Source organism: Prinia subflava, chromosome 1 (assembly GCF_021018805.1).
Source record: "Prinia subflava isolate CZ2003 ecotype Zambia chromosome 1, Cam_Psub_1.2, whole genome shotgun sequence".
Taxonomy (NCBI): Eukaryota; Metazoa; Chordata; class Aves; order Passeriformes; family Cisticolidae; genus Prinia; species Prinia subflava.
This window is the reverse complement of record NC_086247.1, coordinates 32,584,563-32,599,818: the sequence shown is the minus strand read 5'-3', so window position 1 is coordinate 32,599,818 and position 15,256 is coordinate 32,584,563. Positions and strand designations below refer to the sequence as shown.

Here is a 15,256-nt window from a genome sequence, read left to right as displayed (position 1 = left end):
GATTACAGCAAAGCAGACACTGAAGGAAAGAAGAACCATACACCCAAATAAGTTAGCAAAAAGGTGTTTGCTCAGTAAAATGTGTTGGTTTGTCACAACCAGCTTGCCTCATCTCTTCTTGGCTAACTTGCTGGATCCCAGGTTGTAGGCTTTACGAGTCAGATGCTGAGGTGGGCACAGGCTTTCTAAGGTTTTTTAAAATCACATGATATCTCCAGTTCTCCAGCTGGAAGGGATCATAAGGATCTTCAAGTTCAACTCCCTGCTATTAACAGGATAACCTAAAACTAAAAACTAAACCATATGTCTGAAAACTGAACCATATGACTAAAAACATTGACCAGATGCTGCTTGAACTCTGAAAGGCTTGGTGTCATGACCCCTTCCCTGGGGAGTCTGTTCCACTGCCCAACTGTCCTCTGGGTGAAGAACTTTTTCCTAACGTCCACTCTGAATTTCCCCTGATATTACACCTGCAAAACCTAAAGCTGGTATTTCTAGAAAATTTTACATATCTGCATTATATACAGCCTGCAGTTCTTAAGCCTTAAGTCAGTTCTAACAGCTAAACTGGTAAATGCAACAATCGTCTCCCCAGATTTTTCTTGATTTCAGTAAGCATTTTTGCATGTGAAGAAAACCAGCACATTGATCTTAGACACTCCAGACATGAAAAAAAACCCAAAACCTTTAAATGGAATCACCTATTTAATAATTTATTTAATGTTTAATAATTTCACAATCTCTCCTTTTTAATCCAGAATTTTCTTGAACTTTAAAAAAAAATTAAATATCAGTACATTTAGAACCAGATTTTGTTTAAAAATGTTGAAGATACTTCCAGCAAATTGTGAAAAACTCTTCCATTTTTTTTCAAAGCAAGGAAATTAATTAATACAGTCTTTTCTTGAAAACAATGTGACAAATTTTGACAAAAAGACATCTGACAAAAATGGTAGAAGTTTGTCTCTTAAAAGTCAGAAGAAAGCAAAATTGTTCCCTTTTCCTGGACTCCTTATTTTACAACCTCTTCTTAGGTACCACGTAGCTTTTTCCTTGCTGCTTTAAATGGAGGACATGCTCCAACAGTGAAGTGTGCTTCACTGTACAATGTACTGTAACTTCTCCATCTTCTTTGGTGAAATTTGTATGGCAAAGATTAATAGTGATGTTTATGACTAAGGCATGCAAGTGGCTTGGATGTGAATCCTTTTGGAAGAGAGGTCTTGTGCATGGTGTCCATGGAAGGGGCTGGCACTGCTGCTGGCACAGCAGCCTCCCTGTGTGCAGTTACACTCACCTGGACTCCAAAGCAGAGGCTGCCAACAAACCACGTATCAGGAGCAGACCTTGCAGCGTGTGGGCTCTGCAGCCATCCTTGCAAACGCCTTGGGAGAGCCCTACCTGTGCCGTGGCAGGCGATGCTCCGGCAACGTGACAGCACAGACAACTGGGCTCCTCCGCCTGAGGGTTTAATCTGGTCACGTAGGCATGCCCATCAAAAGTGCTGGAAATGCTAAGGACTCTCCAAAAAGCAGCTATCTCAGTCTGAGCAGCCAAAATTGTTGGATACCTCAGGCATTTATGACTTTCATTTCTACATTGTAAAGCAAATGTAGTAATGGCCTCCTACTGAAGGGGAGACTGGGATACCCTGGAAGCACTTGAGTAGGATAGGGAGAGCTCCCTGAGGGAAATTCAGCACTTTGTGTGTAATGTAGGCCTTGCAGCAGGAAATGCTGAGTAACATCAGAGGCCAAATACTCAGTGAGAAAGATGAAAAGAAATGGTAAATAATTACCCGTTCATGTGAAGAAGAAGGGATTGGTGGGAGAATCACACCATTAAAAGGTGCATGTCTGTGGTGCGGGGGAGGGCACTTAACCTTCCTTCTGGCTTCCCCTAGCTTTTTGAGTTGTAGTCTTTGAAGTTTTCATTTTTTATTTAATGCAAAGAATTGGCTTTGATTTGAAGAGGTTTATGTAATATTACAGATATTTTGCTTCAGAGTAATTTTATTATTGCGCAGGAAGAATGTAGGGTTTATCTAGGTTTGCTCTTATGTACGGGGTTAGAATTTTTGCTTTTCTCTACCAATTGCTAAGAGTGCTGGTGAGCCCAGGCTGGCTTTGCCTGCCTCCCCAGGGATAATTACATTTATTACTAGCCCATGGTGGACAAGGTGCATGATGGAGTTGCACACAGCCTAAAGGTTAAGGCAATAAGCCAAGCTGAAAAGTATTTGAAGTCTTCTAAGGAAAAAAAAAAATTCTTCTGAGTTAGTTACAGTAGCTAAAATCCAGACAGGTAATTTAATGACTTTTAAAGGTAACCTTACTTCTATCATTTTGTAATAATGAAAGATCTGGTGATTTTGTATGAAATTGATTATGTGGATTTTTAAGTTAGAAATGTTATACAGTAAAATAAAGGCGATTTCCTTTTTTGACAAGGTAACCCACCTAGTTGGTTAGGGGAAAGCAGTGGTTGTAAGCTTTTTTTGGAATTCAGTAAGGCTTTTGATACTATCTCTCACAGGATCCTTCTGGATGAAATGTCCAGCCCACAGCTGGATAAACACATCTTGGGATGGGTGAGCAGCTGGCTCATGAGTGAGGCACAAAGGGTTACAGTGAATGGGGTGACATCAGACTGGCCTGTCACTACTGGGGTTCTGCAGGGCTCTGTCATCAGCCCTGTGCTCTTCAACATCTTCATAAATGCTTTGGACACTGGAAGGGATGCTGAGCAAGTTCACAGATGGTACAAAACTGGGAGGAGCTGTTGACTCCCTTGAAGGCAGGGAGGCCCTGCAGAGGACCTTGACAAATCAGAGATGAGCAATCCCCATCCATATGAAGTTCAAGTACTGGTGCCCAGATTTCCATCTGAGTGGGACAGCCCTGGATGGATGTGCAGACTGGGGAATGAGATGCTGGAAAGCAGTGCCACGGAAAGAGTCCTGAGGGTTCTGGTGAGCAGAAAGCTGAACATGAGTCAGCAGTGCCCTGGCAGCCAGGAGGGCCAAGCATGTCCAGGCACAGCGTTGCCAGCTGGGCAAGGGAGGGGATTGTCCTGCTCTGCTCTACCCTGGGGCAGCCCACCTCAGGTGCTGGGGGCAGTTCTGGTGCCACAGTGTAGTAATATAAAGCTATATGAGAGGGGCCAAAGGAGGACTGTGAAGATGGTAAAGGGACCCTATGGTTCTGAAAGTAGAGGCTGTTGATTATGTTTTTGTTAAAGGCACAGTGAAACCCAGGCTTTTTAGCCAAGGTTTGGGGAAAAGCTGCACCAGAAGAAAGGTTTTAAAAATTGTTATCAGAGAACTAAACAAGGTATGAAGAACGAAAGACGATGGGAAGAAAAGCACTTCAGAAGGAAACTAAAATAATTATTGAATTTTTAAGTTATACATTCTCCTTCAATGTATAGATTGTCATCCCAATGACAAGAGCTCTGTAAAAAAGGCAAAAAATCACCCTCAAGGTTCAAGATTCTTGATTCTTGGAAAGAAGACCTTGATTCTTGGAAAAATGCCCTTTTTTTATCTTTTCAGAATGCTGCATGTTGTGAATGGTGGCTCATCCCTTGGTACATATATATATATATATATAGATAGGACATTCTGAACACTAAACTTAATAGTGTTGCACTGCTGACTGCAGTGTTGCCACCAGGATTTTTAAAGTTTTTTTAGAAAAAACACATTTCCTGAAGTAGGAAGATGCAACCAATAATTATACACAAAAATCAGAAAATGTTTTATCAGCTTTACACCCATCATGGTGACACTAGAGTTTTTGCATTGTATAAAAAATATTTGTGGTAACTACACTGCAGAAAAGTTAAAACAATGCCTAGTCTTGTGTATCTTTTGTTTCTGCAATCAGAAAAATAAAAAAGGATATGGTTAACTTAAGATTAATCAGATGAGATGCTTAATATTGTATTTTACTTGATATTGCTAATATTAGGGTACCATTTTCATTTTAAAAACAGAAAAATAAATCCCAGAGATATAACAGTGAACAAACTAGTGAACCTCTCTAGAAAATGCCTGAACACTTGACTGATTTCATAAAGGATGACAAAACCTCTTTATGAATTTCTTAAATTCTTGTGTTTTCTTGTGTAAGACAACCTTTAAAGGAGAAATATCATTGTGCATTGAAATCTAAAAGGATTGTTTTTAAAATAAAGTTTGCAAATATTTCCTCTGTAGAGAAAATCCTCTTATAACTGTTTACTCTTTGTGTAGCTGTCTGTCTGTCAGAAGACTGCTAAATGCATCACAGATCACTAGGAAATGGTTAAGTGAGGAGATCTTGCAAAGACTGGAGTCCCCTCCTTCTCAGAAGTCTCCATCATCCCCTTGCACATAAGGCAATGAGGAGGAGGGTAAAACCAGAGAACAAAAATCAGCCTAAGGTCAAGAAGGAAAAAACAAAACATGAAACAAACACAGAAGAAAGGGATATAAATTACGTAAACCTACTAATGCCAGGGCTTTGATTTTAACAGGACATTTATCTTTGCAAGTGAGGTTATCAGATTATCTTTTTTGTGAATTAAGGTAAATGTTACAGGCCTTAAACCCATATGTAATCAGGCACGGAGTGCTCTGGGTTGCACTGGGAGATCTTGAGGAGGGATCTTGGCAATGCAGTGCTGGAGGCTGGAGGATGGGAAGGTGCAGAATATTTTGACTCTTACTGTTTTGAAGTAAGTTCAGCTTGACAGTGAAACTGGAAACTAAAATGGTGGTGTTCTGGGCTATTGCCATCATCTAGCTTATGCACAAAACAAACCAAAAAATAAAAGAAAGATCTTAAGATGTTAAGTATTACTCTGATAAGTAATTTTCCTCTTTTCTGATGTTTTTAGACATGATAGTCTGGCTTACCAAAATTGTAGTTGACTGAGTCTTATTTTATCTACTGGCGGAGAAACTTCTGAAGTTTAGATATAATGAAGTTTAGCAATTTTGATTTTATACCAGCAACATAGTCAATACTGTCATGGGCATGTTAGATGACACGCTGGAATTATTCTTTATTTTTCCTGATACTTCTAGTAAAAGATTATTCTAGATCCTCACTGCCCTGGTGAGGATCTGGTCTATGTGACCTTCTAATTCTCTTTCAAATTTCTGCTTTTTCTCGTGATGAGTTTGTACCCTTTTGTTCTTGTGCCAACTGGTACTTCAGTACAAACAGTTCAACCCCCTCCCAGGTGTTTACTCCTGGTATATTTATAGGTAACAATCCCTACCAGTACAACTTTCATGCTTTACTCTGCAAAGAAAATCATATTCTTGTGTACTTCAAATTCTTTTATTTTCTGGACTTACCTCATTTGAAGCAAAACAAAACAAGCAAATAAAAAAAAACAACAACCCATATTGTTGAATGGTTGATTTGCTGAGAACAGGAGGAGGAGATGTCAGCTCTGGAAAATTACTAAGGAGGACTTTGCAAGTTTGGAACAGAAGCCTTGTCTAAGCATTCATCGGGCCATGGTACCATTGCTAGGTTAATATTTAAGCACTGTCTGACAGCTGGCAGCAGCAGAGCTGGTGGGTGGGTTTCCTTCCTGATTGATACTGGTATTCTACATTTAGTGACAAACAGCTGCACTTCAGAGTTCACTGAAGCACTGGGCACAGAGAGTGAGGATGCACTTGGGGATTATTGAAACTGGGGCTGCTGATTGGTGTCATGCAGTCATGTCTGCAGCAATTTAACAGGTGAGCAGTAGGGCAGAGAAGAGCCTTTCAGAGGATCCAGAGACCAGTATGCACAGCCCTTGCCTATATAACATGTATTAATGATCAGCTGGCCACAAAAGACTTAGGATTCGTTTGACCCAATTTTAAAGAAATAAGTGCTGTGTGGTGGTAAAAAATTACAGCTTCTCAGGATGGAAGTCAAACTGTTTGGTGAATACTATTTACCCATGAAATAATACAGCACACTAAGATTTGAATTGGGACAAGGGGGGAAGCAGTTTGGTTTGGAGATTTTGATGTGCTCTGATTGTTTTATTCAGTTTCAGTATCTCCCAAATTTGAATTTTTCAATAAAAGTTAGACTAGCCTCTGTCATTACTTATAGATATCCCTACAATATTTCTATTTGTACACCTCACACATTAAAAGGTATGTGATCAGATTAAGCTAACACAGCTGCATCAGAAACTGATTCTTAAAAAAAAAGAAGAAAAAACCCAAGTCCTTTGTACAAATTGTCACAGTTGATTTTCACAAATATAGAAATTCCAGTGAGTTTTCCCTTTGCTTAAACATAGTGCTCTTAGCTGTTCCAGTTGTTTCAGTGCTTCTGGATATTACCACAAAGAGTATCACTATAAAGAGGGCAAATTGCAGTCATTAAATTTTCATCTGCATATGAAAGTATGGAAAGAGAGAGAGAGAGAGATTGGGGGATGCATTGTACATGACAATATGCTAATTTTTTGTCTTTTTTAGCTTCAGGAATGGAGCTGTCTGTCTGAAGAGGATTCTGCCCAAATATTTGTAGTCTCCAAGCTCATTTTTCTACAGACTCTGGTGTTACATCTATCTTTTTCAGAATGGCTGAGAAAGCTCCACCAGGGATCACCAAAAAGTCTTCAAGGTCCACCCTTTCTCTTCCTCCAGAACCAGTGGAGATCATTAGGAGCAAAGCCTGCTCGCGGAGAGTTAAAATAAATGTTGGTGGACTCAACCATGAAGTGCTGTGGAGGACTTTGGACAGACTTCCAAGGACACGATTAGGAAAGCTCAGAGACTGCAATACCCATGAATCTCTGCTAGAAGTATGTGATGACTATAATCTGAATGAAAATGAGTATTTTTTTGATCGACACCCAGGGGCTTTCACTTCCATTTTGAATTTCTACAGGACAGGGAAACTACATATGATGGAAGAAATGTGTGCTCTCTCTTTTGGCCAGGAGCTTGATTACTGGGGGATTGATGAAATATATTTAGAATCTTGCTGCCAGGCAAGATACCATCAAAAGAAAGAGCAAATGAATGAGGAACTGAGGAGAGAGGCAGAGACATTGCGAGAGAGAGAAGGGGAAGAGTTTGACAATACCTGCTGCCCAGAGAAAAGGAAGAAGCTTTGGGACTTGCTTGAGAAACCCAACTCATCTGTTGCAGCAAAGGTAGGATAAACAATAGGCTCAATACAAAGATAGGAAATGGTTTCATGACCCATGCATCCGACTTGCAGGAATCAACAACATCCACTGAAATATTTAGAGAAAGAAGAATCTAAAAATCTACACATCGTTAAGTGAAAACACCCAAATCTGTCCTAAACCCCACTGAAATCAGCAGAAGGAACCCTGTTGAGTTCAGTTGTTTTTAGGCAACTACTGTACTTTGCTTTTGCTGTATGTGATGAGAAACATCTGTGATTCTTAATGAAACATATGAAACACTTCAATGAAAATACAGGCAGAACACATTATCTACTTGTTTGTTAGAAAAGCATTTGTTTATGACAAACATCCATTTCAGTATTGCTTGTCCTGTTAGAGGCACTTCCTATCTGGTGTTTCAGTGTTTGGTAGGGTGTACTGGCTAGGCTATCAAAGAATCAACAACTGGTCTGGCATGGTTTTATTATGGCATGTTTTCTCTTACACTACATTTTTGCAATCAAGAATTAGAGTGTTTTGTATAAAAATACTAAAATATTAATGCATGTATATACATGTATATATTTCTATGTATGCATATTGATGTGTATACAAGTATATGTATATAAACAAGTATATGTTCTATACTTTTATACACACATACAAATATATGTGTGTAAAGTTTATATATATTTAGTCAGAAGTGAGACCAAATTTAGATAAATCCTGGTTCCAGTTCTGCTGTCTTCAAACAGGCAAGTTGGCTGAAGTCTCACTGATACAATGGAAAAGTTTACCCTGGTTGTGGAAATGGGACTGCACACACAGATGTTGGTATTGGTATTTAAAAGAAAGATTTTCTTGCATCTTGAGGAACTTAGTTGTTCTGTTTGTAGTGTGAACCACTAATTAATGTGAGGTAAATTTTGGAAGCTCATCTCCAGCTTGAATAACTCAAAACAAAAATGTTCAATGTTTAGTTGTTCATGTTAAGCTTAACTGTGGCCTTATTTTCCTCTGTTGTTGTTTGTTACTGGATACAATGATCTTGGACCAAGGTAAGTTTTAAAATATGATGGTGCAATGAAATGGACAAAAAGGAAAGAGCATTCTGGCAAAGATTTTTCTTGAAATAGTAACTCTTATTATTGAGGTACAATACTTTTTTTTTTTTTCATTTTAATTTCTCATTGTGAGCCACCTAACTTTTTAAGCAAGGAACTTACTTTATAAAAGAAACTCAAAACGTTGTGGCAGAATATGAGGTTTGTAACTGGAATAAAAGCTTATAGGATAAAAATGAAAGAATTCAGAATATTTTAGAAAACTACATGAATAAATTTTCTGCTTTCAAGATACATATTCTGGGCCATATGTTCCTCCCCAGGAGAAGGAGCAGAGGGGAAGCAGATGGGTGTGGGTTTTGCCAAAAAGGGTTTGGGGAGGCCCTGTTACACACCGTGATCCCCTGGTGCCAGCTAGCATCCATCAGCACTTCTGTGACACAGCTGCTGCACTGCCTGCAGCACTCAGGGACCAGCTCCTCTGTCCTGCACGCCCTGGAACATCCCCAGTGTGTTCTGCAGCAGAGCTCTCCTTCTGGATCCGGGCAGGAGGATTTCCTGTCTGAGCCACACACGCTGCTGAAACACCCTGCACGCGACCTGGGAGGTCACCTGGCCCTGGGCACTGCCTCAGAGACACCCAGCAGGCAGATCTGTTTGGGAAATATTTTCTCTTTTATATGCAGAAAAGAAGGCAGTTGCCTCTAAGGCTGGAGACATATGCCTAATTAGTGTTTTTCTAAGACTAGGTAGGAGTCAACACAGTAAGATGAAGCAGATGAATAAAACAAAAGTAATATACTGATTTTTAGATTCTTTGCCTGTGACTTGCTTTCATTCATTTGCATGTTGAATAAACACAGAAATACAGGATGAATAAACTTGCATGAGTGCTTGCCATTCACCAAACTGTTCTTATGACTTAACAGTGCCCCATCATGAATTTGCTTAAAAGAAGTTAGGCTGACCCAAGTCTTTTAGAAAATCCTCCTTTGGCCACTCTGAGGAGATTTCTCCTCAGATTTTGCAGATGAATGTGGCTGTTTTTTTAATTTCCTAAGATGTCTAAATAATTATTTTTTACCTTTTTATTTCCTTTTCCCCTTATTCCCTAATTTGATTCAATGTTATAGATTTTTCTTACTACAGGGAGTTTCACACTGCACTTATATACATGTTGTAGTGATTTTCATTATTTCAATTGCCCTTTGTCTAAGTTAATGCCATTTGATGTGGTTTCTGTGGTTCTGGTAAGCTAGAAGTCACCATAATACATGCATGCAGTTTCTCTGTCTAGTCACCTTCAGTCTGTAAATACACATATGAGCCAAAATTATAGTCAGATACACCTGTGGCAACTCAGCTATAGAAACTTGGCCGAATGACATATAGGAGAGAAAAGACCTTCACGTTTGACCTTAGGTAACATAAAACAAGATATGGTGGAATCAGTTGGCTGCACTTTGAAACAGACTGCATTAGGATCTGTGGCAAGATTTTATCTGAGGTGTTTAGATAACATCTTTTTTAGATTTTTCATTTCGTGTTTGGTCAAATAAGTCTCTAGTTTGTCCTGAGACAAGAGGGACAATCATCTTTTTTCCTCTGTAGGAGTAGAAAGGATGGTGGGATTTTGATAGTGGCAAGTTGGGAAACAAGTGAGGAAATATTACCATAAGCCTCAAATTCAATTATTATCTCCCTTTTGAAGACATGAAACCATATGGATGTGCATAGGTATCCTGTAGGTGCTTGTTCAGTCATTTAGATCCTGTGTGGCATCCAAGCAGTTGACAGGAACAGCTTGCTTTTTAATCCCTTTCACATCAAAGATTAGAAATGTGAGATAAACACTCGGATGTGGTTTTGATATGTGACTGTGTCTTGCCACTTCTTGATTCTGCTAAGAACCCTTCTAGGTCTGATCCAAAGCTTACTGAATTAAGAGGGAGTCCTGCTTTGGATTAGGCATCTCAGGACAAATCCTGCGCCTTTCGAGGTCAGTGAAGGTTTGCCACTGACTTCACTTACAGCAAGGTGAGACAGAGCAAGGTGACAGTGAATGAGCAGCATCTATTTTACAGGATAACCAACAATAAATAGGGGAAAGCAAGAAGAATGTGTGGCAAGAAATTAAAACTATGTTTAGCGAGTAAAAAAAGGAATATTACAGGGCAAGCACTGTTGCATAGTACAGGCACACCTAACTTCTTGATTTTTTTTAAATTTAATAAATGCAGATGTGCACCTCATCTGAGTCACCAATTACCATATTAGAGGCACAGCAGTTCTTGCTTTGTCCTCACCCCAGGAAAGATCTCTGTGAATTCAGTAGACATTTCAGCGGAGGAAAACAGGATTTGCCTCCATTTTCCAGCGTTCTCATTCATAAGCTTTTTAAGTAGGATTAAGATAAAGATGTCCAGAAGTCCAGCCATTTCAGACATGTACAGTGCTATGGAATGAGAGGCAGTGCTGAGATTTGTGAAGGACAGGGATTTTGCATATTTTACATCCCAGAAAAGTCCCAAAGCCTAGTCCCCAAACCACAGAGTTTTGCATGAGTCTGGCGTTCTTTGGTCCAGAGTAACATCTGAGTTTTTACACCAGGCATTTATTTATACTTATTGTGTGACCAGTAGCTTGTGAACACTGTCTTTTAAAAAAAAAAAAAAAGTTATTTTACTTATGCTGTCCTTTTATTTGCAGCTGCTGGAGCTGTAGCAGCCTCCTTAGTGCAGCAGCAGCAGCTCTGACCAACCTGTCAGTAGTATAAAAGTCCTCAACAGATACCAGAATGAGCATTGACCTCAGTAGGTGTGAACTTTGTGCCGCTGGATTGCATCAGTGTTCATGGTTCAGCACCTTGTTGAACTGGCATATTAAGAGAGCTCCTACCTGAGGTGGTGCCTTTTCAGCTGTGTCTGAGGTATTTTGTTCTGTGCTGTGCACTCAGGATCCAAGGAGCCTTACTTTGGAATGTGAATCAAATTAACCCATACATTTAATATTTCTTTCAAAGTGTCAATACACAGACTCTTCCTGTCATTCTTGTTTGTTGGGTCCAATAGCCTGATTATTTTCTCTCAGTTTTTTAATACCAATGAAACTCATTTGGGCTAAATCCTAAATAAATATGGAATGTTTCTAGGGAAGATGTTTTACTGTAAATATAGAGTGAATGAAATAAGAAATAAGTGGAATATCCAGGAGTAACAAAGAGCCTATGTCTGGTCATTGTGTTTCTGCAGAATGGGATTTGCTTTATTTAAATTGAAACCGGATAGGGTTGGAAGTGTTCTCTGTTAATTCTGTTTGTTTCACTGCATGGCTGATTTATACTTATTTTATTTTGTTTTCTGTTTTTCTTGGTGTTAGTTTTTAGGAGGTTTTTTTTTGGTTTGCGTTACAAACTGTAACATGAGTATTACTTCTTTGTAAAAGGCACACTAATTTATCAGCTAACTAGTGGATTGTGGATTACAGAAGGTATAATTATCCCAAGCCTGACTGGAAATTGTGAGGACTTTGTGTGCTCTATTGAGTAACTAATCCCTTTTGTGAACAAAATTCCTTTTGGGGAAAAAAAAAAAAAAAAAAAAAAAAAGGCAGAAGCACACAAGAGGAGATTTAGGCCACCTATATTTATTTAGCTACAAGTGCATTTTGGCTAGGCTTGCCACAGTGACCTTCCAAGAGACGGTCACACCTGTTTTACATTAGGGGCCTGATTCTTATTTTCCACTGTTTTATATATAATTCTTTTGTATAAGTCTGTCTGATGTGTAATTCACACTGACTCTCATGCCTATTCCTTGTAGAGCAGCTTAAAAGTAGTCTTAGAGTGATTGGAAATTAGCAGAGTCACTATGCGTGACCAGAACAGAGCAGAGTGTCATATAGGACACTTCATTTTTCTTTGCAAGTCCTGATAAATTATCTCCTGGATTATCACAGTGTTCATTCAGGGGTAAGCCCTAATTAATGGTATGCTACTGGTTCCTTTTGGGTTGAAGGTAAACATATGCATTCAAAGGGCTGTAGGAAAACTTAGTTGATTGGTGTGTTGTGAAGAAGAGCTAGCACACATCAGCAAACTTGTCTGTCAGCAGCTGAATGTTTGCATGAAGATACTACAGTGTTCAAGTGAAAGAAATACATTTGGTTATGTTTGAATCCTTTATGTTACACAAACAAAACACTTTTTTGCCAATGTCCTCTTCTTAGTTTAGGTTTACATGTTCTGTGTCATCCTGATTTTGTGAATATTTCTTCATAAAAAGCTTATACTTCATGTGCTTTGCCATCTAATTGTAGACCAAGGATAAAGATGACATGGAATTAGGACTGTCTCTTTTTTAAAGTGGGAGGAATGGCTTTTGTATTAGTTTAATTCTCAAAAGTTTTTGTATTAGATAACATATACCTCAGGGCATGACATTCATTGGAGAAAAGTGTTCTTTTCTGGCTGGTATGTGGCTTGAACTGCTGTTTGACCTCTGGTTTCAATTTATTTTTGGGGGCAATTCTGTCACAAACCTTTATCCAAGTGGACTACCAGGAATAATACAATTTGCATTGTCACTCCCAATACTTTATAGAAATCTGTCTGCTGAGAATAAGTTATAGCAAAGCGCAGAGAATGTTTATTGGTAATAAATAGATATCTTCATCTCACAATTGTTTCTTCCAAGGAGACTCATTAGCACTCTTTGCTTATAAGGTGAAGTTGTTTCTTGTGCCAAATGATAAAGTCAGTCAATGTGACTGTAAGACAAGGAGATTATATTGGATCCTAGTCATTCATATTTAATAACTCAAGTGTTTTAATGTCTTGAAAGATAAGTGAATTTATTGCTTTTTCAATAGATATTATATCAAGGAACAAAGAAGACTGGCAGTAGTTAATTGATTTTGTTTGAAGAACTTACATATGCTCACTGCTGAGCTGGTCATTAAAAGATTATTTACCTTCTTTATACTTCTTATATAAAGTATCATGTAACCCATGATTCAGCATTTCTGGTCAGTTTAAGGTGTCATGGCAATACAGCTACCATCTGATCTGTCTTGCTTCAGAGATGTTCAGTACCTCAGTTACATACAGGTTCCCTTCAGCCCTGAGTTTTTATCAGTGGTGTGCAAAGTTATTTAAAAACTTACTAAAAACTACTATTGGAATAAGATGACTAAAATGTCCTTTGAATCGACCTGCTTATTATTGGCACTTGAATCTCAGTAAAACAGATGCTGAAATTGTGGAAGCAATGCCAAGGGCAAAGTTGCAGTGACTCATATTCAGACAGTCCATCACTGGTATCAAGCACTGGCACCAGGGAATAGCCCCATTCCCTGTATGACCAGGGGGGTGAGGACTTTACTTCTGGAGCTGTGCTGAGGGGCTTCACTGACTCTTGTTTTATGGATACATTAAGAAAAATCAAAGGGGATTCATGACGAGTCTTGTTAAAGCGAGAAAAAAGGCAGGAATAATTATTTTAAAAATTGGGGAAATCCATTTTTCGTATTTGGTAATAATACCTATTTGGCAATGTTTTGCAGAACAAAGTTTTATAGTAATGAATAGAATGTGCCTGCACTTGTGATGCCATTCACAGAATCACAAAGTAGCTCTTGCACAGAGAAACCTACTAGGATTTGGAATATATGATATTGCTGGGGTTGTTTAGCCTGGAGAAAAGAATACTCAGAGGTGACCTTATCACTCTCTACAACATCCTGAAAGGTGGCTGCAGTCAGGTGGGGATTGGTCTCTTTCTCCAGGCAATGACTGACAGAAGGAGAGGACACAGTCTCTCTGCATCAAGGGAAATATAAGTTAGATATTAGGAAGAAGTTTTTCACAGAGGGAGTAATAAAGTACTGGAATGTCCTGCCCAGGGAGGTGGTGGAGTTGCCATCCTGGATGTGTTTAAAAAAAGACTGGATGTGGCACTTGGTGCCTTGGTTTAGTTGAGGTTTTAGGATGTGGGTTGGACTCAATGATCTTGCAGGTTTCTTGCAACCTAGTAATTCTGTGATTCTGTGATATTACAGTGATTTACTAGCAGGTACCATCTGCATGAGAATAGCTATCCTTTGCCAAAATGGATAGAAAGCATTTATTCCAATTTACCCCAGCACCTTGCATCCTTAAGTTAGGAGAGCAATTTAACTCTACAACAGCAGCTTCTTTTACCACTGATCATATCCTTTTTTAATGCTGTTGCCATCTATTGAGTATAGAGTACCATCAATGGCATACATCTTTAAGAATATGTACTGCAGTATTTCTGGTTAGGAGGGTGATGTTTTGGGCATTACAGCATGCCCCCTGCAAAATCAGAGGCATCTCATGAGCTGGATTTTCAGCTGTGACATGTCACTTAAGCTGTGTAATGCCTGAGTGGACAGAGCAGGCTGTTGTGCCTTTCTCTTCACCCAGAGGCAGATCATATGTCCTAAAAATGTTGCACTTCCGTTCCGTGTTTTTATGAGCAGCTGCCAGAGTATTGTCTTTTCTCATGTAAGATATTTGGGAGGAATCAGATGTCAGGGATATACACTAATAAATTAAATGATGAAGCATTATCCGGACCAAATCTATGGAGCACAAAGGGCTGCATCTTATTGTCTGGATAAACAGGCTCTGTCTGGCTTTTGTAGAGCTGAGAGGCAAAACAAATCTATATGATCGCCTGCAAACTGGCCTTTGTTTGGCTCTCTGATTTTGTTGCAAGATGTAGAAGAACAAAAAATTGCTCCCAAGTGACTGGGAAACAAAACAGACTGTTGCATGTTGTTTATTTCAGAAAAAACCCCATCGTATTTATCGTGACATATGGCAGCCTCATGAGTTTTCTATCTGATGAAGATATGTGAATATTTGACACATAGCACTGAAAACCAGGTCCTTTGGGAAATCTTGGAAACAAACAAGTGGCACTGGCACAGCTGTTTCAAAGTGACTCTGAGATTAAAACAGGATCCCAGTACAGTCCTTATATGAAACTGCCACAGTCTTACCATGCCTTGGTCACTCT

General features: G+C 39.1%; 1 protein-coding gene across 1 annotated transcript in view; it reads left to right on the top strand.

Annotated features, from left to right (window-relative positions):
* The window catches only part of KCNB2 (potassium voltage-gated channel subfamily B member 2), a 189,579-nt gene that overhangs the window by 9,668 nt on the left and 164,655 nt on the right, over positions 1 to 15,256 (top strand). The window contains exon 2 of the mRNA XM_063392613.1: positions 6,488 to 7,170. Coding sequence (XP_063248683.1) covers positions 6,592 to 7,170 — 579 coding nt within the window. The 5' untranslated portion in view covers positions 6,488 to 6,591. The remainder of the gene's footprint in view (positions 1 to 6,487; positions 7,171 to 15,256) is intronic.